General features: G+C 50.1%; 5 protein-coding genes across 5 annotated transcripts; 3 read left to right on the top strand and 2 right to left on the bottom strand.

Annotated features, from left to right (window-relative positions):
- Positions 1 to 681: 681 nt before the first annotated feature.
- ENH_00008570 (hypothetical protein, conserved) lies at positions 682 to 3,074 on the top strand (the record flags this gene model as incomplete). The annotated part of the gene is given in 8 exon segments (XM_013578661.1): positions 682 to 1,179; positions 1,185 to 1,601; positions 1,782 to 1,866; positions 2,032 to 2,102; positions 2,299 to 2,373; positions 2,488 to 2,563; positions 2,743 to 2,829; positions 3,025 to 3,074. Coding segments are annotated over 8 exon segments (1,359 nt in total).
- A 3,164-nt stretch (positions 3,075 to 6,238) lies between these two features.
- Positions 6,239 to 12,807, top strand: ENH_00008560 (cation channel family domain-containing protein, putative; the record flags this gene model as incomplete). The annotated part of the gene is made up of 10 exons (XM_013578660.1): positions 6,239 to 7,309; positions 7,710 to 7,868; positions 8,615 to 8,746; positions 9,369 to 10,071; positions 10,311 to 10,438; positions 10,792 to 11,003; positions 11,442 to 11,628; positions 11,901 to 12,200; positions 12,372 to 12,491; positions 12,598 to 12,807. The coding sequence occupies 10 exons, from the start codon at positions 6,239 to 6,241 to the stop codon at positions 12,805 to 12,807; spliced, it is 3,222 nt and encodes a 1,073-aa protein (XP_013434114.1).
- Positions 12,808 to 13,700: 893 nt separating this feature from the next.
- ENH_00008550 (WD domain, G-beta repeat-containing protein, putative) lies at positions 13,701 to 20,215 on the bottom strand (the record flags this gene model as incomplete). Its single annotated transcript, XM_013578659.1, has 15 exons — positions 13,701 to 13,716; positions 14,070 to 14,194; positions 14,662 to 14,729; positions 14,957 to 15,092; positions 15,325 to 15,465; positions 16,050 to 16,255; positions 16,651 to 16,726; positions 16,946 to 17,096; positions 17,351 to 17,421; positions 17,793 to 17,860; positions 18,272 to 18,329; positions 18,905 to 19,042; positions 19,413 to 19,500; positions 19,753 to 19,862; positions 20,138 to 20,215. 15 exons carry the CDS (start codon positions 20,213 to 20,215, stop codon positions 13,701 to 13,703), a joined length of 1,530 nt encoding a protein of 509 aa, XP_013434113.1.
- A 559-nt stretch (positions 20,216 to 20,774) lies between these two features.
- On the top strand, positions 20,775 to 24,145 carry ENH_00008540 (uncharacterized ACR, YagE family COG1723 domain-containing protein, putative; the record flags this gene model as incomplete). Its single annotated transcript, XM_013578658.1, has 11 exons — positions 20,775 to 20,912; positions 21,079 to 21,156; positions 21,595 to 21,656; positions 21,847 to 21,923; positions 22,080 to 22,120; positions 22,623 to 22,793; positions 23,007 to 23,073; positions 23,179 to 23,298; positions 23,585 to 23,678; positions 23,848 to 23,902; positions 24,041 to 24,145. The coding sequence occupies 11 exons, from the start codon at positions 20,775 to 20,777 to the stop codon at positions 24,143 to 24,145; spliced, it is 1,008 nt and encodes a 335-aa protein (XP_013434112.1).
- A 277-nt stretch (positions 24,146 to 24,422) lies between these two features.
- ENH_00008530 (hypothetical protein) lies at positions 24,423 to 25,243 on the bottom strand (the record flags this gene model as incomplete). The annotated part of the gene is given in 3 exon segments (XM_013578657.1): positions 24,423 to 24,427; positions 24,927 to 25,119; positions 25,124 to 25,243. Coding segments are annotated over 3 exon segments (318 nt in total).
- Positions 25,244 to 25,890: the final 647 nt, after the last annotated feature.

Below are 25,890 nucleotides of genomic sequence, written 5' to 3'. Positions count from 1 at the left end.
GCAGCAATGGCAAGTCACGCCCTTATTCTTATTTTCCGTATATTTAGGCTAAATTCAGGTGCAAATTAATTGGAATGTCACTGTTGGTCTACTATCGACTGGTTATGCAGTGTGTGAGCGACGCGAGGCCCCGTCGCATACCAGGACGCTCTTGCGCACGCTTGTCTTGGATTGTCTGGAGCTTGATGCCCTTTATTCCCATCAGACAGGAATAAATAGGTTTTGCCGTTGCATGAAATTGTTTTTTCTTGCGACAGGTGTTGGTGGCTGGCCTAGGCTTGCGGTAAGAGCGTTTCAGGCACTCGGCGTAACTGTAATCTATGCGACCCCCCCTGAAGCTGCAACGAGCATACTAAGACTAAAACGTCAAAGCTCTCGGCAAGCGCCTTCGCCTAATTTGGAGGCAAGTACCCGTTATGAGGATGTAGGGGTGGTGTTTCTTGCTCACTTTGTGCTTCGATTTGGTGTTCTCAATGGCCTCTTGCTGTGGAGTTTCACAAATCGCCCGCTGGCGCTACTGAAATAAGAACAGTTTGCCGGTAGTGCGTAAATGGAGGGAGTGGCTTTGTGCAGGCAGTGTTGAGTTTCATTAATGCTTCGAGAGCATTGTTATGACGGAGGCATCACTCGGGCTGTTGGCTGGCGTTGGTGATTGGCTCCCGACTACAAGCGGAGTTTGCTATGCTTCAGGGTGCAATAATGAGAACCAAGGTAGACGCAGATGGGGATTCTGAAGTGATTACGAAGCCGGGAGTGGATCTGCCAACTTCTGCTGACCATGTTTACGACCTGGGAGCACTGCGGAAACGGCGTGCACGACGCCAGCCTGCCATTTGGCCTCTTTTTATAGCGCTCGCAGCATCTGCTTCTGTTGCTTTTTTGCTTCTGAAATGTTTTTCGCACTTGCAAGTGAATCTGTCGAGGCCTTCGCGGGCGCTTGCGGGCGGCGACGATCGCAGCGCGTTCAAGAAGCTTTTATCTCAAGTAAGTTTGGTGGAGGAGTTCTTCATACGGTGCAAGTGGAGGTGCAAGCGCAGGCTTCTGCACCAAATTAGAAACTCTTTTGCCTCTGTTGCCCTTCACCTTGTTACCTTGCCCTTCAGGATAGCTGCGAGTCCAGTGACGACGAGCCTTCGGATGCTCCCCGTAGACGAAGACGAACGAGCCGGTGGAGGCTCTTGACTGAAAGAATTACAGGAGCGGCTCCCACATATGGGGGAAGGCGTTACTATGAGCAGCTTCAGCGAGTGCCTTCTACGACTTCTGCATTTGTTGGAAGAGGGTTCATTTTTGCCCCAGCTGGACAAGGGGCCAGCTCTTCATCTGTTTATAGAGCATCTACTGATAGAGGGGCCAGTTCTTCATCACCTGATAGAGGGGCCAGTTCTTCATCAGCTGATAGAGGGGCCAGTTCTTCATCAGCTGATAGAGGAGCCAGTTCTTCATCAGTTGATAAACTGGCCAGTGACATTGCAGCCTTTGTCGGTCACACCGGTTTGGGCTGGGTCCAGCACATGACTAATGTTGAAGTCGGATGGATAAAGGCACCCCACCAGCTCGGCTTCACTGTGGAACATCCTTTCCTCGACGTTGAAGGGGAAGTATGTTCCAAAGGTTGTCTTTCACGTAGTTTCGCAGCCTCGCGCACAAACGGCGCTTATAGATAGAGTTATGCTTTATCCACTTTGCCTAGAACACTTCGTTTGGGTCGTGTGCTTCACTATCTTTTGAAAGTTTTTGAAAACGCGGCGGCTGATGCCCTACTGCTGTGCGCGTCTCAGATGGGAGAGAAAATACGGGAAATTACTCAAAGGCTTGGACAAGCTGCAGTTTGTTCTTGCCTGACTCACGGAGGAGTGAATACCAGTAAGTCTCTTTGGACAATCCTTCCAGATACTAAGCATTGCCAGGACAGTACTTACGATTGCAACTTGTATGCACTTCTCCAGTCGCACGTGCGCGAGCTCTTGAAGTGCGAGCCTACATTTAGCGTGCCACAGGGTTGTACTGGCATTTGTGTGGCCTTTGCAGGTCAATTCGTGACAGATTGGACAACCCAAACAGGGGAAGAAGCTCATTTAGTCGTTGAACTGTGTGAATTGGTAAGTGTACTGTTATACAGCGTGCCTGCTGTTGCTAACCCCGGAACCCGGTTTCCCACAAAGTTGTGCTCGAAAGGATGAGGATGGATCTGCAATATTTCTTTGAAAGCGAACGCAGTAGTTATACAGCGAAGATAATAGTTAAGCGTGGAAGACAGTAGATACGCGTGCTTGTGTATGTGTGTTTGCCTAACAGACCAACAAAAGCACAGGAATTTTAAGTCAAGTTGCTCTTCTTTTCCCAAATAACTTGCGCTACAATGAGTCTCATGTCAGACAAGCCGTCCCTTGCCCGATTTACAAGAGCCGATCCACCGAAGCAGCAGCTGAAGTTGCTGGCACGCCACAGAAATGCGCTTTGTAACTTGTTCATTCTTGCATTCAGTTCCGGCGTGACGTAATAGTCGTGGGCGCAGAAATGCTGCTTAGTTGCATGAAAGCAGTGGATATTTTAGGGAAAGGTAGGTGCAGCACTAGACTTCATTCGAGGGCTTCATCATATGGCGAGGTGCCATCCAGTTGTTTGCTGAGGACTCATCATGTTAAATTCCGTATTTGCGCCTTTTGGCTGAGCTTGACGGGCCCTTGCTCTGCGCAGGAAATTGAGGCATGCGACTTGGTGACTGTGCTTTCAATGCAGTTCCGGAAGGGGGAACAGTTCCTATAGGTTTTGTAATCCGGAAGCCGCAAGGGCCGAGCACGGGGGAAGTCCTGATTAAGGTCCATGGTAAGTTTTGTACGGACGATTCGCTTGCCCATTCTTGCAGGTGTGGCTAATACATGGGGAAGCCCTTGAAGTTTCAGTTGAGCCCAGGATCACCCTCTGAAAATGGTTCAGGCAACTGATTGCCTGTTTTCCATGGAAGCTAGTCATGTGAAAAGGGCCGTATTCACTTGTTCTGGTGTGCCTATTGCTCCGCAGCCAAGCCTGTTGAATCTTTTTTTCGCTCTTCTTCAAAGAAAGATGAGTAGGCCGACCCGGAAGTGGTCGGGAAACGGAGAATTGTACGGGCCAAGTACGAATATGCCGCGTACTGCTTCCGACATGTATGACGTTGTTATGGAGTGCTCAGCTGCTCTGGTACTCGAAAGCTAAAGAGCTTACGCCCCGTTGTATCGAATATGAAGTCTGGCTGTCGTTTGCTACGCAGCTGGTTAGAGGGCGTCACGCAGTGAGGGCCAAATGTGGCGCAGCCTTCAATTTTTGTCCACACTCTGGTTCCACTTTTATGATTTCTGCTGATGTCAGCCTCAGGCTGTGGTTGAGTTGTTTTAGAGCTCTGTAGATGAATGATGTTTTGTTGTTCGAAATAAGCTGCGTCACCACAGTATGTGATGCTAGCAAGAGCTAATTTTGTCCATCCTTTAGTGAAGTGGCTAGCACCTTTCTTGACGTGTTTTGCATTCTAACGAGGTTTAAAAACTGCCTGAAAGGGGTGACGCGTTCAGCCTTCATGGCGAAAACAGATCCCGACCGTTTGCATCCGTACCTGCATGGTTCATCAAATGCAGTCAGTGCTACATAGGATAGTAGGATGCATCTAGTCGATACAGCGCGGCTTGTGCGCATTTCTCGAACGTACTTGATGATTTTAAAAAGTAGTACGGAAAATTGACGCAATCGCTAGCTTGTAGAGAGACCGCGAAGGTGCACGAGGTGCCGCCAGTCCCTTCGTTGAGGAAACGAAGAACAGTCAGTTTAGGAGCTACATTTCGCTAGTTCTTTAAGACGCATTACGAGTCGCATTGCGAGTCCGTGCTGAGTGTACGGTTTATCTTGCTTTTACTGTGGAGTGGAGAGCATCCTCACGTGTCCGGCTCTGCCACAGCACGCACGCAGTACAAGTGTTATGGCTGTTGTAGATCCTGTTAGTGAGGGTACAGCTAAATTCGGACTATTCAGGAAAGTTTTTCTATGAATGAGCCAGCTGTTGATGCTTCGGACAGTGGAGTTGAGCGTTTTCGTAGCCGTGATTTCTATGAATGAGTCAGGCATGCTGGTTGATATGGCGGACAGTGGTGTTCAGCAGTGTTTGCAGTGTTGTACCCCCTTCCCGGGAGATCCATAAATACAGGCGTTTAGAACGGAACCCCTTTGCACCTCTCCAGCTGCCGTCTGTGCCGAACCCATAGCTCATCGAGATTCCGTAGACTGAAATGAGCGTGCACGAACTGCAGCGCATAGCCTCATTCACTGGGATACAACAGAAGAGCGAGAAAGTTATCGTTGTGGCAGCGAAGAGTTTCCTTCCATATTTATCAAATACGGTGCCCAAGTCACGGACCTCAGAGTGTCGGATTCAATGTGGTGAGAACAAGGGAACTAACTAGGTGGGCTTTGAATTTCTGGGAGGTGACTGTAGACTACAGTGAAATTTCCAGTTAAAGAGCGTTGCGGGGGAAAGGCATCATTGCAGCATAGTGCTGTGATCATCGCTAGATGGGTCTGAAGGCCGTTAAGTAAGCGCACTACCCCAACTCCTCCTATTGTTGCTTTGATGGGAAAATGTAGACAGCGGCAGGAAGCTACCTGGGACGTATAACTTCGAGACCCAACTGCAACAATAGAAAGATATTCCTTCTACAAGCAACTCAAAACTCCTGTTGCTTTATTTGCAACAGGAGTCTTGTATGTAGACAGCGGCAGGAGGCTATCCGGGGCGTATAACTTTGGGACCCAACTGCAACAATAGAACGATATCCCTTCTACGAGCAACTCAAAACTCCTGTTGCTTTATTTGCAACAGGAGTTTTGACTTGCTCGTAGGGATTAAAATTCATTTGAAACACTGACTCAATAATGACTCAAAAGTGTTCTAGCCAGCGGTACTGCGTCTAGTTGTCGTGTAAAGTTTATGCTTACCCCCCTTCAACACAACTGCTTGGCCCACATCACAACACAGCAATTACGGGCCCCCCTTCTATGCTAAACTTCTACATGTTAGCTGGGTCGCGCTGACTATTTCGTGGACACGCAAACGCATAACTGCATAATTTGAAGTTCCCAAGGCCCCGTTTGCCTTCCTCGTGCTGTGGCTTCGCCGCAATGCGCTGCAGTGCCTACATCGTATTGCAGTGTGAATATCACTGGTTCCAAACTCTGGCTGTTAATCAGCTACTCGGCAAGCCTCACACAGGCGAGAGTTGCCAACTGGATAGCCGTAGCGCACTTCACCTAGAAGGCATCTTTTGCCGTTTTAAACTCAGGGCTGTCCTTTTAAACTCAGGATGAACTGGTTGCAACGAATTTACTTTGAGCTCCGTTCTCGTCGTAATTAGATCTTCTGTTTTTTTCAGAGGGCGCGTACTGCCTCCTCTCCAAAGACGACTGGCAGCGAACGCCTCAACAGAATATCTGACTGAGACAAAAACGAAACTTCACTCAACACAATGAAGCCGGTTGAGTTTCAGCAGTGCTACTCTGGAGGTAAACTGGCTTCGGCACATAAGGCACACCTGCATGGTCCTTGCGGTATAATGAAGAAGTCTTGACTAGTGCACATTGCTGCTGCGGCTTGATGGGAGTGGCTCCCCTTGGGCAGGCTTCTCATCCAATTTTGCTTTCATATCAGCTGCTGCTGCTGCTTTTCTTGATGTAAGGGATACTGCTGCAGCAGATAGGCTGGGGGCGCTGAAGAGCTGGGTTTGCTCACGGACTGGGGGGCCCCTCGCGTGACCCTAGGGGCCCCTCATGTCTCTCTGGCCTATGTCTAGAGGAATTCTTGTATTAACTCCTTAATTTCACTAATTATTAGAAAAATATACCTCAAAAAGAACACAGCTGCAGCCTTCTTGAGTGGGGGCCTTCCCCTGCGCGCCTCCCTCCTCCCCAGCAGTCCAGTAGCAAACGGAAGGACCCACTGCTCTTCCCGAGCACTGTCTGTACACCCGGCATATCCTTATATCTTCCTGTTTTGAGGTTCAGCATTCCTTCCCTCTCTCCGCGCCTCTGTCTCTGTCCCCTTCGCCGTATCTGAATATCTATCTCTTTGTGCCTCTATTTCTTTGTCTCTATCCGCATCTCTATCTGTGTCTGCTGCTCGCGACAGAGCCGCCCTTCTCCCTCTTTTAGTCTTCGCTGGGAGGCCCCTGGGTTCAGTTCTGCAGGGCCTGAGGGGCCCCCCGGGCGGCCACCCATGGGGGGGCCCCCTCTCTACAGGCAGGGCCTCTCCTGCGGGGCTGTGGCCTGCGGGGCAGCAGCCTGCTGGGTGCGGGCTGCTGCAGGTGCCTCTGGGGAGCCGCGGCTGCCCCCTTGGGCCTTCAATGGCCCCCTGAGGCAGCGGGCGTACAGGGAGGCTCTGAGGCTGCGGAGACACAGGGCGGCGGTGCTGCTGCTGTATCTGCTGCTGCCTTTCTTTGCGCCTGAGACGTTCAACCTGCAGCACCAGCAGCAGCAGCAACAGAACCAATCACAGCAGCGGCAGCAACAGCAACAGCAACAGCTGCAGCAGCAACAGCAGCACCAGCAGCGCCAGCTGGTAGAGGCCCACACGGCTGCCGACTTCGCCTCAGAGGCCCCACTCTCCCTCATTGAGGCTCTTTTAGATCCTTCACATGCCATCGCACTGCAGCAGCAGCAGCAGCAGCAGGAGCAGGAGTACCAGCATCTCGGCCCTGCCCAGCTGCTGCTGCAGCAGCCCGCGAGGTCCTCCCGCAGCAGGCGGCTGAAGGAAAGGCCCTACTGCGACGCGTCCTCCGGAGAGTGCTTCGTCCCTTTCCCCAGCAGCAGCAGCAGCAGCAACAGTGGCAGCAGCAGCAGCAACAACAGTGGCAGCAGCAGCAGCAAGCCCAGTGGCAGCAGCAACAGCAGCAGCAGCAGCAGCAGCAGCAGCAGCAGCTTCAGCCAGCGCTACTGGGCATTCGTGAAGTGGCTCTCTCCTTTGTCAGCTGCTGGCGGGTGGAAGGCTCTGTGGTTTATTTCGCTGCTTTGTGTCTTCTTCTTGGGCTACTGTTCCCTTCTTGCTGCAGTGACTCGTGGCTGCTCGCGGTCTGCTGCTGTTCCTGCTGCAGCACTGGCTTGCTGCGTGGTGTCAGCAGCAGACTACGCCCTGCTGCTGTTCGGGGATACCCCAGCAGCAGCAGCAGCAGCTGCTGCTGCTGCTGGCGGGGCCTGGAGAGCCACACGCCTCGCGCGCCCTTTTCTGCTGCTTGGGCTGCAGCACTCAGTCCGTAGGCTGCTGCTCAAAATCGTCAAGACGCTTCCTCAGGTCTGCTGTTGTTTCTGCGTTGCTGCTGCTCGTGCTGCTGCTGCTGCTGCTCATAGAAGGTTCCTGCTGCTCGTGCTGCTGCTGAACTTGCTGCTGCTGCAGCCGCTCTGGTCACGCTCTCTGCGCCTGTGTCTTGAGCTCTCTTAATTCGCCTTTTCCATTAAGACGTTTCCTCAGCTGTTCGTGCTGTTCCTGCGTTGCTGCTGCTGTTGCTGCAGCAGCAGCAACAGTTGCTGCTGCTGCTGCTGCTTCTGCTACTCGCGCTGGGTTTCTTTTGCTTTTGACGCGGGGCCTTTGTGCTGACCCTGTGAGCCTTTTGTGTCTTCTTTACTGTTTGTGGCTCTCAGATTTCGCTGCTGCTGCTGCTGCTGCTGCTGCTGCTGCTGTTCGTGCCGCGCAGGTTTGGAGCATAGTGCTGGCTTTGTTTCTCTCGGTGGCCCTCTTCGACTGGCTGGGGGTAATTCTTTTTGCAGGCACAAATGGCCACGAGCAGTTTCACAACTTTCAAAGAGGCTGCGTTTCTTTGCTGCTGGTGGTCACCACTGTGCGGCTGCCGCAGGTCAGTCTGGGGCCATTTTTTTCTTTTTCTTTTTCTTTCTTTACTTCTGGCTCTTTGCCATTTGCCTCTGGCTGCGGCGTTGCGGCTCTTGGATCTTTGCTGCTCACTCTCTACTGCCCGCTGTCTATCGCTTCGTCTTGTTCCTGTTTTCTTTTTCTTTTTTGGAGGCATGACTCGCTGCTGTTGTTGGTCTCTACAGTGAGGCAGTTTCCGCCCAGGCGGTCACTAGCTGGGACTCTTTTTTTGTCACTTTTGTCTTTTTTTGCCTATTTGTGTTTCATATTTTACCTTTCTTTGACTTTCTTTCCCGTTTTTGCTTCGTCGCTGCCCCAGTTTTTGTTTTTGTTTGGGGTGACCTTTTCCTTTTGTGTGTGTGGGGACCTCCTTGGGTCCATATCAGTTCTGCGGGCCTTGCTCTCCGTCTTTTCCTCTGCGCCTTTCAGCCTACCAAACTCTTCCCTTTTTCTTTTCCGGCGGTGTGACTTTGTTTGGTTCTTTCCGCTGCTTGTCTGGCTAACTCTTTTTGTCGGTTTCTGTCACCTCTGCCGTTTCTCTTCTTTTGTCTGTCTTCTGTAGTGCCGTGATCGTTGCTGCCTGTTTGTAAAAAAGTATTATCCGTTACCTTCATTCCCACACAGCATTCGCCAGAGTCCCTGAATCTGAGCAGCAACGTTCTCACCAGCAGCAGCAGCAAAGAAAACAGCAGCAGCAGCTGCAGCAGCGTATGCGTCTGCGGGTCGTCTCAGGTCTTATTATGCGGCTATACAGTGCATGAGGCGGCCGTGCTGTTTGTAGTGGCGTTCTATCTGATAACGGCTCTGTTACTGGGTCTCTTCGCTGCTGCCTTTTTTTCCGCCTTTAGAAGACAAGAAGAGAAGGTTAGCTGGTTTTATTAGCCTCTCTGTGCTTCTTTTCTGTTTGCTTGCGTTTGGCATCCTGTTGCTTTCTCTTTTTGCCAGCCCTGCACACCAGTGCGCCTGCAGTGCCTGTGTTGGCCATTTTTATCTAGTGTCCTTATTGCCCTTTGCTTTCCCGTGTTCTTGCTTCTGTCTCTTTCTTGAACTTCTGTTTGTGTCTTTGTTTCACTCTGCTTTCCTTTAATATGATTGCCTCTTTCTGTTTTGAACTTTCTTATCTGTCCGTTCTTCTGTGCGTTGCTGCTGCCGCTGTAGCAGCAGCTGCAGCTGCCGCAGCTCATGCTGTCGCTGCTGCGGTGGCTCCTGCAGCTGCATAAAATCAAGCTGCTGCGGTCTGTTTTTCGTCTTCTGTCTCCCTTACCGCCTCTCTCTTTTCTCCTCCGTGTCTGAGTTTGCCGGTGCATTGCCTCTCTGCTGTTCTCCCTTACGCTCTTCTTCATTTGTGACTTTCTGCCCTCCTGTATAGCTGTCCTCCTATGTCTTAGTGTTTCTGGTCCTTTCTGCCTATATATAGCTTTAGATTCTGTTTTGCGCGCTGCATAGTTATCTTGGCTGTGCACATTGTGGTGTACGTACACCTCAGGACCAGTCCGAACTCTCCGCTTTGCGAGTTCGCTACCTTCTTGCTGCTTTTTCTCTCCTTCAAGACGCTGGCGGCGGCCGTGTGGGCCCCCGCGAGTGGCGTTGCTTTTATGGGGCCCTATCGGCCCTGCCCGCAGTTTCTTTCTTGCCCTTGACGCGGGAGGAGACTCAGATGCTCCTGTTGTTGCAGCAGCAGCAGCAGTTGCTGCAGCAGCAGCAGCAACAAGAACAGGTCGCCGGCTTCAGCATTGAGCAAAGGCGGCTTGGTACAGCTGCACTTGTCAGCCCCAAAGGCAGGGAAGAAGCAGATTGGATACCACACTGGGGATCGGGATCGGGATCGGGTCTGAGTCGTATCCAGGACTGGGGATCGGATTACGACGCCAGCAGCGAGGCTTCGCGTTTGCTGCTTCAAGTGTCTCCGCTGTCGGCATCTGCAGCGTCAACAGCAGCGGCAGCAGCAGCTCAGGAAGAGCAGCAGCAGACTGACGCACTGCTGAGGGCTTGGGGAATACGGATTCCAGACTCGAAGTCCCCAGCCTGGGTTCGTCGCCACCGCCAGGTGCTGACAGAGGCTCATTTCACGTTCCAGTGGCTGCAAGAATCGGCAGCAGGCACAGAGGGGCCCACTGCAGCAGCAACAATAACAGAGGAGATCTCCGCTGCGGAATTTGCAAGGCTACCAGCTGCGCTTTGCGCTCTAGGTGGGGCTTTAAGAATACGAGAAGCTTTAGGGTTTAGATCCCTCTAGTTCATTGTTGTGTCTCTTTTCTTTTTATTGGCGGCTTCCAGCGGCTGTTCCAGTGTACTCCATCGGCTTGATTTCCCTTGCTTTTTCCACCGTGCGTGTTGCTTTACTCACATGACTCTTTCTTTGTCATCATGCCCTTTTCCAGTTGCTGCATTCACTTTGTCTCCTATGTATTCTTGCTGCCTACTGCAGAAAAAGAGAAAGCTGCGGCAGCAGCAAACGCGTTCGCTAAGCGGCGGTCGCCCGGGGCCTCTCTGTCAGTTCTCAATTTGGCTGCCGACGTTGCTGTTGCTGTTTCTATGGTTGTTACATTTCTGCAAGTAAGGCATATAATACAAAAATAAATGAATAAGCATATAAGGAAACATGTTCAAGCACCCAAGTGTCGGGCAGGCATGCAAAAAGACAGACACACTGCGGACAGACACAGACACGGAAACAAACACACGAAGACTGAAATAGAGGAAAAGAGAGGAGGAGAGGTAGTGATGAGACACAACAATACTTGACGCGATAGGCAGAAAAGAGACGATGAGGCTCAGAAAAATACAGGCACGACGGAGATAGAGGAGCTACAATCTTTCCCTGTTTGTATTTTTCAGTATTGTCCGATTACTTTGTCCGTTGTTCGTTATGCCTATAGTCTTTTGCACTGTACTTCTATGCTGAACAGACCCGAAAGTTTATACTGACAGCCTCGACCCTCACAGGAGAGCCACTTGTGGAGGAGGCTGCCGATGGGATGCCGACTTCCTGTTTCCTCTGCCATGCTCGGAGCTACTGGCTGCAGCTGCTGCTAAGTGCCATTTACATTGTTTCTGCGGGAACACTCCTGGCCATAGAACTTAGACACAGGGGCCCCTGGCGCCTCAGCACAGTTGCCAAGTGAGACCTTAGGTTGCAGGCGACCACTGGGGCTCCAGCTGCTGTTTCTGGTCGTTTTGCCTTGTTGGAGCAAGTGTCACAGCACTGCATGCAGAAGCGGCTAGCAGCTTCTTGAGCGTGGCTGTGGAGGTGCACCAGACTAGAAGCTGTACGGTTTGCTGTACGGTTTGGATGCTTAATATATGAATTTTTTCATATGTGTCTGTCTTCGCACATACTAGCATGATGAAGTAGGCGTTTAAGTATGCATGCCTGCGTGAAAATATACATTATATATATATACATGTCTTATGAAGACGCCTGCACTTCCACGCATGAGTGTGCACTTACATGCCCATGTGCGGGTACGACGATTTCGCCACGGCCGCACTGATCTCCGCTGCACTCTCTCATGAAGTGTTCTTTTAAATATTGCATTGTTTGATGAATGCGCCGTAGATTTGACCTGTGTGGGGTATCTGTACACCTGCTGGTGGAGCTTGCATGCTTGCTAGCTGGAGCTGCGCCCTCTCTGTCTTCGGACGCTTCCGAGGGTCTCGTCGACGACCTATCGCGCGGCGTTGCTTTCGCCAGAGTCCTTAGAGGGCTCCGCATAGGCTTTAGGATTCAGCCTCTCAAAAATATGGTCAGACGCCGTTGCTACCGCTGTTGATGCCGTTGCAGCTGGTGATGCTGATGGTGTGGGCCCCATTAGTGGTAATTCTGGTTACCATGCCATATACAGAATACTGTGCATTCTTCCTTTCGCTGCTGCTGCTGCTTCTTCTGCTGCAGTTTCGCCACGGATACGGTTGCTGCTGCTGCTGCCTCTGCAGTTGTTGTTGCTTTCGCAGCTGCCTTTGCTGGGGGTGGGGGCTTCAACAGCAGCTGCAAAAGAGAGCTGCAGTGGGCGTGCAGGGTAGTACTGCAAGTGTCGAGACGTGTGCGCAGGTGACGCGTTTGCTGCGGGCGGTACGGCGCTTGAAGACCGTTGTTCAGGTTTTGCTGCTGTTGTTCTACGCTTACGCCACGGTTGGCATGGAGCTTTTTAGAGGTCTCATAGAATGCGAGCTGCAAGGGGGGCAAGCAGGGAACGCCACAGGACCCGAGGCTGAGGGTGACCCCATGGACTTGGGGTTATTGAATTTCAATGACCTGTTCTCCTCCTTAGTGACCCTATTTCTTTTGACTGTTAATGGCTGGGACGACTCCCTTAAGGTAAAGTGAACAAGGGCAGCCAGCGCAGTTGCAGGAGCTGCTGCAACTGCGGCCATATCTGCAGCGCAAGGAGCATACCCCAGGCGATATGATCTTCTCTGCCATAGTCAGCTATACGAGTGGCACAACGTATGCCCGTTGGAGTTTCGGATTGACGCTTCGTGTATGCAGGCCTTAGTGAAACACACATCGGTGCTGAAGTGCAGTTTATACTTTGTGTCGTTTTATATTCTGACGGACACTATTCTTCTGAACCTCCTCGTGGCCCTCGTCTTGGAGGCCTACGAGCAGGTGAGTATATTGCAACGTTAGGATTTACTCTTTGCAGTTCAGGATTAAGGTGGGCATTCATGAGTACAGTGGCGGTTGCTCCGTCTTCGTTGGGTTTTATTGGCAGGTTTCGTCGACGCCTTCCAAGAGAGCAGCCTCAGCTGTTGAGGAGCAGAAGCAGCAGCGGCAGCAAAAAAAGAGGCAGCAGCAGTCCCTCAGGATGCCGCTGCAGCAGTCCCCGCTCGTGCTGCCATTTGGGGGAGCGGCGCTTAGCGAGCAGTCCCCAAGCCCCGCAGGGACCGATAGCGACCAGTCGAGCCCTTTCTTCGACTCCTAGCTAGCTAGTCAGCTAGCGGACTGATTAATAAACTATCAAGCTAGCGAACTAGCCAGCTGGCTACTGAACTAGTTAGTTGGCTGAAAAAATCGTCAGCCATCTACCTACCTGGATATTTGAAGTTCCATTCCTCTTCGCCTTCCGGGGCACCTTGAGTGTTGCCGTTGTGGCGGACAATCTCATCCCTTTTTAATTGTTCTTATTTTAAATAGCGGCCTCTGTTAGCTCCATTTGATTTTTTCCTTTAGTACAATCAAGCCGCACTAGGAACGAGCGAACTGGGTGCCGAGTACTGGGTAGCTGTACAGACAAGGTGTTGGCTAGCTAACTAGTTGCTTAGGGGTTGCCTGTTCCATTAGAATACGAATATGGCCATCCAAGCAACATGATCTGGCGACCAGCAGTAACGCGATGTGTAGACAAGCAGAGAGACACTCCTAGAAGACAATGGAACAAATTATTGCAGACAAGACCGTTTTCTGCGTATTCACTTGCGGGGTTCCTCTCCCATCTCTTCCTCACGCAGCTGCGTTGCCTGCACTGGCGGGCAGGTTACCCGCACCGACGGCTCAATTGTCTTGCGACTGGCAGCTGTGCCCCGTGAATTTGCTGCTAGGCTGCCACCTAGCCAGCTACGCAGCTAGCTACCAAAATAAAGCAGCCACTGTATGGGACAGAAACTTCCGCTGGCCACCAAGAAGGTCTGGCTAGCCAGCATGCTAGTCACCGATACGTCTAGCCATCGAGCGATGTTACACAGCGGTAGCCAAGTGCTACCTAGCCACCAAGGCAATCGCGTTTCTACCTGCTTCTGTTGCAAGACCTGTGGAGGAGCAGGTGCGCTTCTGCGTAAGGGGATGTCGCGAGGACTCCCGATTGGAGTCGCAGTGAATTCATTTCTTGACAAAACTGAAAGCCGGCAAACGAAGCAGGAAAAATCAAACAAAATAATTCACGAAGAAACAATTCCACGGCGATACAATGCCATAAAATGGGGAGAAATATGAGAAAAGCGCGCAAAAAACGGAGAACAGAGAATACAAGAAATCACCACCTTGCTTTTGTCACTCTGATAACAGCTGTGCTTCGAAACGAGTGCACTTATAAAGTGGAATAAAAAAGAAAAAGACAGAGAAGAAGAAGAGAAGCACAGGAGTACATGAATCTGCAAGAGGGAAACGCAAAAGGAAACAGGGGCACGCAACGAAACAAGATAAAATAAGCACAGCAGAAAAGAATTGAGATAGTGAATGGTCCCTTACCGAGCAAGGGCCCCTGTAATTGTTTCCTTCCTTTTCTCGCTCTTGTCATTCTTGTTGTTTCTTGCCGCTGAAAGCCGCAGAGCTGTTTGCTGCCTTCTGTGTATGAGGTGCTCGCGTTCGTTTTTCTGTACAGAAGTAAGCGAGCGGATTGACCCGACACAAATTCGTTAACTTCCTTTCTTCATTTGCTGCTTCCACGCACTTTTTGCCAAACGATAAAAGTTTAAAAGGAAGAGACCACTTAACGAAGATAAAATCAGGAGAAGGAGGGAGACAAATGTAGACAAAACAGGCACAAATAGACTTAAAGAAAGAAAGTGACAGAGGCAGTCAAAAGGGCATCGGAGTGACATAGAAGGAGGGGGGAAGAAACAGACAATGTGGAACGAGACACAGAATACGAAAAAATGAGGCAAAAGAAAGGACGAGGAGCATATGCAAGAGACACATCCCATAAAAGCAGACGGAAAAGAGAGACGAAAAATAACGCATACAAAGAAGAGGGAACAATGGAGGCGATGAATAATAGTAGGATGAAGTTGATCCGGTGTCCAGTACAAGCTGTTGAGAAAAGAGCGGCACAGGCACATACCCGGCTTCTCTTCTCAGCTGCGTCCCTTCCTCTCTGCTTCTTTTTCTGTTTCTTTGGTTTCTTAGCGTCTACACAAGAACAAACAACCGTGCTTTTACTGGCGCAGCGCATTTATTTTCAGGCAAGCCTGCTTCCTCGCAACAACACACCCTGTTGAGAAACTTTATGGGCCATGTAGACGCAAATGCCAGCATAACGTCTGTATCAATGGAATAGAAAACATCTACGCGAATGCAGGTGGATGCTAAGTGGCTTTTCGTTCGAGATCTGCCCCAGCTATGAAGCGCCTGTGTACCTTTATTGGGTTCGGGCGGCAGCACTGGGGCAGCCTTGCGTTTCTTGTCGTATGTCCCTATCGGCGTTGTGTCCAGCGAAATCATATCCGCAGGTATCTTTTCCAGCAAAGAGTGGATCTCACGTTCCTGCCTTTGCTGCAGCAGCAACAGCAACAGAGAAGCCAGCAGACAGACCGACAAAGTTAGCAACAGCGAAACCACAGCAAGCAGGAGATGGCCTGTGTTGCCTGTTCATATAGTGGGAGAATTTCTACACGCATTTTATCTGCATGTGACCTTTAGCTAAACCACTAAAGTAAATCCTTATAAAGCGCAACTGGAGCTAACTCTATTCAATGCTGGAGAACCGCACAAAAGTACACCCTACCTTCTTGGTTTCGTAAGGATTTGCGTCTCTTGAGTCGTAGTTGGCCAAGCCGGCACCAGGCACGAGCAGGGTTCCTACTGCACCTGTGGACCCGTAGGCGCAGACGTCTTCGAAGGGTCTGAAGGCAAGGCAGCTCACTTGCTGCAGACGCACAGCACAAAAGCGCTTAAAAATACATTCAAATGCACAGACATTATGTGGGCTTTGTGTGTGAACTTTCTCGCTATCCAAGGAATAACAGGAAAACAGATGGTGAACGGATTATTCCAACTAGAGCAACGAAAAACAATCGACTCTGAAGAGTGACAATTGCAAACAGAAGGGCTACTCAGTGAAATTGTGTGAAATTAAATCCTGCATATGCTTCTGCTTTTGTCTTGTACGTTTGAATGTGTTTTTCGTGTTGGTGAGTTTGAATACACTCGTTCGGCTACCTCCGTGGTGTCATTTTATCTGTGCACCAGCTTCTAGGCCGTATTCACGTCCTCCTATCTAAGCGCTGTTTCTCTGCCTCCGTTTTGATTGTCTTGTTCCCTTCGTCTATGTCTTGCCCTTAGGGTCGCCACCTCTCTTGTCATCACTACGTCCGTGTCATTTAAGCATTTTTTTTCTGCCTCCGCTTTAGCCTAAGTAGCACTCCATCTCTGCCTCTCTACGTTTTGCCCTTTTATATATGTTGGGCTGCTTCTACGCTCCTGTCTTTGATGCATCTCTTCTTATCTCACCTCCCCTGGCATTTCGTGCGTCAAGTACAATGTAGCCCTTTGCTGAGTTAATACATCTTTCCATATTTGCACATGTGATCCGAAGCCTAATCCTACCAACCCTGTCTGGCTTATTGAAACACACGAGGGCGGGGAACCGAAATAATTAAACGACTGCACGGCCTCGTATTTGCGCAGGTCCCACAGTTTCCACTTCCCGTCCACACCTGTACATATAGCCCAAATTGCAGAATGCGAGTCGTAAAATCTAAAATATAACCCAAGATACCACACTCCGCAATTCAGGAAAAGCGTTACACAAATCCTCAACCCCGGTACATGAATCCCATACAATGAAACGCAAGCACTGCGCCTGCACAGTTGAGGGTTTTATGTCAGCTGCAAAATAGGCCTCAGCCACCCATACTGGGGACGCAGCGTTTACTGGGTTTAAAGCTCAAAACAGAGTGTAGGAGGCACAAAGTTGGCATTCGGTTTATCTACATACGCCCCCTGGCATCAGAGCCCATCATGAGCCACTCGACTCCCTACAGTCTGTCGCTGTAGCTCGTCAAAATAGTGTACCGTAAACCCCAAAACATACTCCCTAGGCAAAACTCACCAGCAGTAACCATGTATTGATCTTGCGCTGCAAGCGCAGTGACTTTTCCTTTGTGGCACAACATGTCCACCGCCGGCTGAAGCAGAGCACACCGAAACCTGCATCCCTGAACCCTAAACCCAAAAGAGTAATCGAAGCTCACGGTTCAAGAGGTACGTAAAGCAGTCAAAAAGCACTCGCGTCCTGGACACAGTGTATAAATCCCATTCCCTGAGGTGCCAGTCCCCTGTTTGCTTCGACCAAAAGCCTATGACAAAGGTTCGCAAATTTGGACTTAAGGGACTGGAGAAGTCACCTTGCCGAGGTTTGGTGTCCAAAGAGTGACGGTGCCTTTCGTGTGTCCGAGATGCATCACTGCGTTCGTAGGATTTGGGGCCATCACCCCGCAGGGCCCCCTCTTGGTCCTGTGTTTTGCAGCAATTTGGCCCGTCGATATGTCGTAATAACTGAAGGACAAGGCGCCACCGCGTGACAGCAATTGTCCACACGCAGTCTCATGCATGCGGTTAAATGCATTATTGAGTTGTGTGAGCTCGAATGAATGCTAGTGCTGCGCTTCACTAACATTTACGTAGTTGCACTCATAGAGCTTTCTTTATGCATGCACATGCTGTATGAAGGCGCTTGCATGCACTCCCAGGGTTCTGAGCTTGCGATCGCACGCTTGCAGCATGCGCCTAAAGACCTCATTAGGTCTTACTTTAGTTCACCGAATTCTCCTATGGAGACCATGAGGTAATGGTAAGGTAGAAATGATAAAGAATAAGTCAGCTGAAACGCATGCATACAAATGCTGCCGACACCGGGACTGGATATGGCTCTCATCTGCAGCTGTGTGTGTGCTTGTGCTCGCGTTCCTCTGTGACTAATTTTTACTTGCCGCAGCCTCGTTGAACCCAGTCCCTATCTTTTAGCGGGACACTAACCTCGCACAATCTACCCTGCTAGCGGGCTCGTTAGCTGACTAGACAGCTAGCGGATCAGATGTTGAGCTATGTTCAAAGCAAGTTGTCTGTCGATGCATCTTTGCAGAAGGCTCTGCATGCCATTCATGGTATATTCAAGCTGCTCAAATATCTGAATTGCTATTTAACCAGTTGATTAGATACTTTATCCTGCGCAAACGGTTTTAGAGAGCTTACCATGAGGTCTCTAAGGCAATGAACTTCGATGCCCTGGTTGTCGTAGATGTAGACGTACTTCTTCTGAGCTGCGCATCAAGCACCGAACTTCACAAACATGTCCGTGAACCCTAAACCGTATACACTTCACGAGCCATCCTCAAGCCTAAGCCATGGCTTCATTTTGAAATAAAGGCGCGTGTAAGCGCGTCTTCGTGATACATACAAGCGAGAAACTTCCTGAGGTCACCTACCACGATTAAATAGTAACCAGAAGTGTAATTAAGGACAAACGTATGCTTGCATGCAGATATATATTGTATATGCACTACAAAACAGACGGCCGTGAGCATTCCACATTACGCAAGAACGACAGGACATAGACAGGAAAGACTATTACGAAAAGTATACTGCAAAAGCCGAAGTTCGCAAAACAATGTGTAAAACAGCGAAGAAATTCAAGTGAGAAGGCAAGAGAAAAAGTGTGACAGAAAGCTAACCTGCGGCCCAGAGTGTGTGATTCTGGAGAAAGCAGACAGACCGTACGGTTTCCTTCACCTAGAAAAAGGACAGGGAGAAGCCAATGCAGCTAAAACGCTGGAGGGCACTTTCAGAAAGGAGAGCTAGATGTAAAACGCAACGGCGATCAAATAAAAGGAGAGCTAATACAGGAACGTGGCAGGAAAAACTATAACGTAGAAGAAGAAAGACAACAAAGAGGCAGAAACCAAGCAAAAAGAGAATGCCACGAAGAAGCTATGTGCAAAAGAGAAGTACGCACAGCGCGAAAAGAACAAGTAATACGCAAAAGAGCAGAGCCCATGGGGAGTGACAAGAATAGAAAGAGCGGAACGAAACATTTAGAAAAGATAAAACGAGCAATGAACAGCGGCAACCAAACGAAAACGAAATCGCAAAGGGCGAAAAAGACACAGCGACTAGTGAACAAAGACAGAAAGGCCACACAAACGAGAAATACAACTACACAAAGAAAAACCCGCAGAGAAAGGCAAAAGCAGAGCCAAAGACGCATGCAGAAGCTGAGAGGAAGCAGTACGAAAAGGAGAACCCTAAGGCAACAGCGACAACAAGACGGAAAGAAACAGAGTCCTGTCGTGGGTTAACTGTCTGACATTAACTTCGCAGATCGTTTTCATTTCATGGCAATCCAAAACACCCAAATTCCCTTTTTGGCCCCCCAGCAGAAGGTGACGGCCGCCGCGCGTGTAGTCAACGAAGTAGGGGCCGAAAGACAAGCCAAGGCGAAACGCCTACACAGAAAGACACGCAGGCCAGCTAGCTAGCTAGCGAAGGGGTCACTGGCTAGCTAACTTGGGCTCTCAGCTAGCTCGCAGCCTAATTAAAGAAAAGAAGAAAGGGAGGATATATTGACAATCGGCAAAACATTCGAGCAGCAGAAAGGCCTGCCGTGCAAGGACGCAGCCGAATGCAGAATCAAGGGAAGGCAAAAAAGATAGTCGCAGGAAGAGACAAACAAGGCTTAGACGAAAACACAATCTTAAAAGGTAGACAAGGAAGGGCTGTTTGACGTTTGCAGCACCTCTTGCGCACAACAGCTACAATACAGTGTCGGATCCAGGGTTTAGGGTTTAGGGTTTAGCGCCTAGCGCCTGGCCTTACCTTCTTCCCTATTTCCTCGCTGACATTTTCGAGTATATCGGCCTGAGTGAATTTATACGTCTTCTCTAATCCCTCGGCCTCAAGAAAGCTGAAGGCAGCAGAGGGGAAAATGAGCAAATATATGAGTTTGTATTCAACAAATAAGGAGACAAGAGAAAGCAGAGGCTAACGGACAAGTCCACAAAGACGGCGTAGGCTTTCAGAGGGGCAGAGATACATAAAAATGCACTAACGAAGAACAAGTTTCAAGGTGCAGAGTATAGGGCGCCTGCGTAGCTGCGCCAGCTGCTGCTGCTGTCGCTCGTGCTGCTGCTGCTGCTGCTGCACCGGGACGTCTCACCCTTCTGTTTCTGTGAGCAACGAGTTCACAGCGGAAACGCTCTCCTGCACCTTCTGCTCTAAGGCCCTCTGCCGTTTTATGGTGCCACGTGACCTCTTCGCCGTACGCGACTGCGCAGCACAACGCTTCAGCACTAACTCGTTATTCCTAAACCCTCGATGTAGAAAGCTGGGGGAAGCTGTGCAATAAAACGGAGAAACCTCGGCGAGGCTTGTGGCCGCGGTTTTGCAGCTGCAGCTTAGCCCTCTCTGAGTCTATCATAACGCCTTGAGAGCCCCGGTGATGGCCAGTAACCCTCATTGGAACTGACTATGTCAACAACGGGCCCACAAAAGGCCCATAAAACTGCCTCAGTGCATGCTGATACTGCACTGCTTATGCTTACCTGGGGATCACTCATGGGCAGTTGGCTCTGTTTGGCTCCAGGCGCTGTTGACGCCTGGGCCCCGTGGGGGCCCCCCATATCTCGGGCTTGGTGTAGGGCCCCCCGCTGCAACTGGTTTGGCTGCTGCAAGCCCACAGCTAGGGCTAACCACGTACCTCCCTCGTTGTGAGCCAGGCAGTGAACACCAAGATCACAGAAGGAGCCTCCGAGGCAGCCTGGGGCCCTCTGTGGACGAAGGGAGTCTGTATCTGGGGCCTGCCAGGAGGAAAGAAATAAATGACCAAAGCTACTACTTGATTAATTGCTTTCATAAATAGTTAGATAGCGCGTTTGATAATGCTCGCAACAGAAGGCTAGGGGCCCTCACGACGAACGTGGGGCCCCCCAACGCGGGGCCCCCAACACCCCTGGCCCAGTCTAGCTGCATGCTGCTGCAACTGCTGCTGCTGCTGGCCTGTCCGTTTTCGTCTGTTTCTTCCTTTAAAATTCCTTCATCTTTCGTTTTGTTAAACGCATCTAGTCCTGTTTTCAGTGTCGAGAGGCGGGCTAGCGGGGGCTTGTGGCCTTCGCGGGCGCGGTTCGCCGTGTGGATTTCCTGTTCTACAGTTTAGGTTTAAGGGCTTTGGTCATAGCCAAAATGCAGCCCTTAAGAGACATGGAGCCCTCAGGGCACTATCAGCAAATAACTGAGCCGCCCCAGGTCTCCGTAAAAACTCAGGTGGACATCCCTCCAGACAGTGACCCTGACTTTTCTTCGGCGCAGCACTCCATGGCGGTGGGTCCTCCGCGTCCCAATTCTTGTCCTTTTGCCTGGTTTTGTCTGTCGCCACCTGTCGAAAACAACGACGACTGCGTAGAGTTCGCGAGGAGGTCTCTTGAGAGGGAGGCGCTGGCTGGGATTGTGCAACACCAAGGGCTTTGTGTGCTTCGTTTGACTGCAGCCGACGCAGCAACGCAAACCCATACGCAGCACAAAGAAGAGAGCCGACATTCAGGCTTCTATCAGGGAGAGAGCAGACGTGAGGCGCTGCTGCAATCAATTCATCCTGGGGTCTAGAGTTTAGGGTTAAAGCTCGAGGATCCTTGCGGACTTCTTCATTGCTTCTGTTTTTCCGCAGCGACCCACGCCCGCAGGATGTGTCTGGGCTGTCTGCATAGGCGCTGAAGTCGTGAGGCGCTAAACCCTTATCCCCTTACACCTAAAATGTGGACCCTTAGAGGGCTTTCAGAGTACAAGATGCTTGAGAGCATAACATGCCCTTGCTTTCTCTGTATAATTTTTCTGGCACTTGAAGCATATATGTTGGGAATAAAATACAAGAAACTCTTTTGGATGCATCTAATGAGGAAACATTGGAAGGAGTTTATGTGCAGATGCGCATATTCTCTTCGTCTGCGCCGTTCTCTCTTTTCCCCATTCTTCCAGTTGTCCTTATTTCTTTTGTTTTCTTGTTCAGCTCTTCACGGAGATTTTAAAGGCCGTGAAGAGGCCCGATATTATCCGCCCAAAGTTTCTCAAGTTCGTTTGAGACCCCTTAGGGGCTTCACGATACTCTTGGGACCCCTCTAGCGTTCTCTTGAGGTTCTCGTTGCACTGGCTTCTCATATCGCTATTGCTTTGCTAACACGAAGCACATCCAGGTTTACTTTCAAGCCATTACTATTGCATAAACGCCGCAAATGCTTGGTTCGCTTGGTGCTGGGTGCAGGGTGGAGAACACGTACAGCGAAGTTCTCTTCTGCAAATGCTTCGTAAAGAGAAAGACTGTCTTTGTCTTTAGATTCGGTATGATAAATATGCAGCAGAAGTAACCCACGTCAGCAGCAGCGGCAAAAGCAGCAGCCAAGGTGGCTACAGAGACAGCAAGGTGCCGTGCTGGAAGCAGCAGCAAGCTGATTTGTGACCTCGCCCCTGCCTGTCTACTTGTTCGTCTGATTCTAGGCTGCATCGTTGCATGGGATATAGATGTAGAGGAGCAGAAGGTAAGGCCTATCTCTGCTCATTAGCTCTCTCCGTGCACTGATGTTTTGGCATTTGCGTCCCATTCGTCTGTTCCATCTTTCGTTTTGACAAAATCATTGCTCCACAGATCGAAGCGTCGTACAGGGGGGTCCTTATACTTTCTCCACGTACAGTGATTTTTTGTATATTTGGAAGGCATGCATCGCATTTTCATCATTTGCCAAAGTATTCGCATTTGTAGCGCCTGTGCGTTTTCCGGTTTGCTTCAGTCCGACGTTCCGTTAAACGTGGGGCTTTTACTGAATGTACATTTTTCTACTGCGTATTAGGTGCATGCTTGGAAACATACGAGCAATATTCGCCTATTTGCATATACACTTGCTCACGTACTTGTTTGGTACCTGTATATACGATATTACAAGCATGCTTTCATGCCTATTATGTGTGTGGGTGTGCTTTTGGAAAATATGCATTCAAAACTTGAACAAGATATGCAGGCTTTAAGTGTCTGCTTGCATGCAGGCGTTAGTGGCCTTCATGCAGCCTTACCTCAAAGAGCCGTTGGGCGCAAACAAAGAAGATGACACAATGACGTATGTGTGGAGCGACAGAGCAACAATAAAGGGAGACAACATCCACCTTGTCACCACGAACGTGTTTGAATGTTTAGCCTACTCCTACGCATTCGCACAGGTGCGCACTAAACTTGTAGTCGAGAGTCTTGGACCTAAATCATAATCATAGGAAAGAAGGAACAGCAGAGGCACGCAGACAGAAGCCGAGACGACGCAGCAACCGAAGTACAGACAAGCGGGCACACAAAGAGGGAAAATGTGAAAGAAGAGGACCAAAGCGACAGCAAATAATTCGAAACGTAACATTTGCTTGCGCATTTTTTCCCCGAAGAGTGTAAAGCTAGCCTTCTTTGAGACGTTGGTGGACGCCGATATCGAACGTACCAAAATGATACCCGGTACGAAGTAGTGCCGCTGTTACTTTGCCAGCCACTTCTCGCCTTTCTCAGTCAACTATGCTGCTGCTATTGCCGCCCTCACCACTGCTGTTCATGTTGCTGCAGAGAGCCTGGCGCGTACTGGCAATATTCAGTCAACCCGTGAGGATATAGGGCGTCGTATTGGGGAATTGTTCGTCAATCGATTCTACATAAATCTTCACACGGATATTCTGGACACGCCAGGTGCAAGGATACAGCAGCAGCAGCACAGCTCCAGCCGTAGCAACAGCCAATTGCTGTCGAGGCAGTGCCAGCGGCGCTTCTCTATGGACAAGCGCACAACTCAAGTAGCACATGCAGACGAGCACACCTAAATGCGCAGGAACAACAAAAATGCAAAAATAAGAGCAAGAGTAGTACAAGCGGAAGCAGCGGGCAGTTTACTCATGCAGAATATGAGCGTATGAATATGCATGTGCGTGGATGCAATATTAAGTGTTCATGCAATATGTTGAGTGTTCTGCCTCAGACATATTCTGGGACAACGATGACTTTGCTGACCACTATGATCACTGCAGGCGTTACTTAGAGATACCAAAACGAGTTGAGATTCTGAATCAGAGGTACATACTGCACGCGGGGTTTCTGTCGTCTGTATCTCTCTCCTTTCTCCTTTCTATCTTGTCTGGTCTTCTGTGTTTGGTCACACTTCTTTGCGTTCTCGTATTTGTTTTCTAGCTGTATATACTTCTAAGTAGAACAGGGTGCGGATGTCCGCTGTGGCCTGTTTAGGCTTGACATTATTAAGGATCTATACGATATGCTGAACAATGAGTTGACCATTCAAGTACGCCAGCGCAAAAATGCGGGAGATCCAGTGGCAGCAGCAGCAGCAAAAGAATAGCAGATCAAGAGCGCCGCTTGACGGGATGTTAGTGAACAAAGTACGGTGAAGTTTCATGTCTTTGTTTTTGCTCTGCCGCAGCACGGGTACAAGCTGGAGTGGATCGTGATATACTTAATTTGCATAGAAGTGCTCATTGAGGTGGTTTGGAACATATTGATTAAAGATGTATTGAAGTGGGTGTAAGCACCAGCTCTTCCCGCATCCTCCCGGCACCTCGACGCCACCCAACCCCCTGCAGATTTAAGCCAAGGCCCGCACTGCTGTCTCTGCCTTAATGGCTTCAACTGCAGTAGATAAGAAGGGGGAACAGAAGTGAGGAGTGGCAAAACCGCAATTCAGAAAAAAAGGATACGTACTGGCGGGTGCATATTGCGCGAGAATCCGCGCGACGTTGGCGTGTAGCGCCTCCTTAATCATCTCGCCTTCGGCCTGCAGCAAAGGCAGCTGGGGCTGGGACACGCTACTCTGTGGAAGCAGCAACACGTACCCGCAGCAGCTTGAGCTGCAGTTGCAGTATCTTCATCCGCTCCTGAAAACGTGCGAGCTGGCGTTTTGAACGGACAGCAGAAATTTGCAGTCAACCAACCAGGCGCTCCGTTGCGTCTCTTTTTTTTTGCATTTCACTGACGATCTCGTCAATTGTTGGGTACCTGTTGAAGTTGCAGGCAAAATGAGGTTGGCAGTGTGCGTTGGAACATGCTGCATGCAGTGTGCATACGGTTTTTCAGACTGAGCAATCTTAACGTTGAGCTGCTTTTCCGCTGCTAGGCCAAACTTGGCCTCTGCATGAGATTCATAAGATACGAATACTTGCATTTCTAGTCAAAGGAGAGGTGAGTCTTACGCTGAGCAGCAGATTCCGAGCTGCTGAGTTGCAAGAAAGAGGTCATCAGCGGTGTCTGTGCGCACGATCCGAAACTCATAGAAACCCATAGTAACGGGATTTCCTTTTCGGAGGACTCACTGGAGGCGGGGAGGCCTGAGGGTTTTCTTCGATCTGTTGGAATGCTAGAGGGATCGGCGAGTAGGATCCAGGCGTTGCCGAAACTGAAGCGCGTTTCATTGCTTGAGAAACAGCCTGAAGTCTCGCGCTGACCCCCGCTTTGCCATTTTCCCTTGTGTTCTGCTGGCTTACCGCTTTGTCGACAAGGAAGGGGTTCATCTGGATTTGAATGTTTGTCTCGAGCTCTGGAGATGCATGCAACTCGACTTGCACAACTCGCCCGAATGCGCCTTCTCACCGGCGACTGTGATTTGCGTCAGCTGGCCGAACTCCGCCATGGCTTGATCAAACATCTGCGGATTTATTGAAATCTGGCGAAGAATTCGGAAATGGAGAAAAGAAAAAAGTCACGAACTTTCGACTCCTCGTCGGCGCGGAGCTGCTCGATCTCGTCCTGCTGCTGCTCAGCCACAAACCCACTGAAGCTCAAATAAGTCTTTGCCTACCATTTTCTCTTTAATTTGAGGGTCTGGTTCTTTGACTTCCGTCAGCTGAGTAATGAAAGGTTTTGTTCTGCTGAGTTCAACAAACATTCAGCTCTACGCACTTGCAGCTTCACTGCGGGAGGAGGCGCGAGAGCAGCAGCCATTATGTCGCCAACAATTGCACTTTTGGACTCCACTGTTTCTCCAGTTTGCAAAAAAGAAGTGAATTGCCGAATCGCTCCATTTTCGATGGCTGGGAGGGGTGAGTGCCTTGCAGTGGCCTCGCTGCTGCTTCGTTCTGTCTTCACCTGATTTCGAAAGTTCAAAAAAAATAATTTGCCGACCTGTCTTGCTCTTGAAATCTAGCCTCAGTCTCGCCTCCGCCTGCTGACCCAGTGCGAGGCAGCATGGCTCCTTTTATTGCGCCTTGCAAAATGGCTGGATTGTTGAACGTGCTCATTGCCTGCGCACATGTCAGTAAATCGAGGGGAAAAAATGGC

Source organism: Eimeria necatrix, genomic scaffold, assembly GCF_000499385.1.
Source record: "Eimeria necatrix Houghton genomic scaffold, Enh_scaff124, whole genome shotgun sequence".
NCBI lineage: Eukaryota > Apicomplexa > Conoidasida > Eucoccidiorida > Eimeriidae > Eimeria > Eimeria necatrix.
Note: the sequence above shows the minus strand (reverse complement) of the source record. Positions and strands in the feature narration are given on the sequence as shown.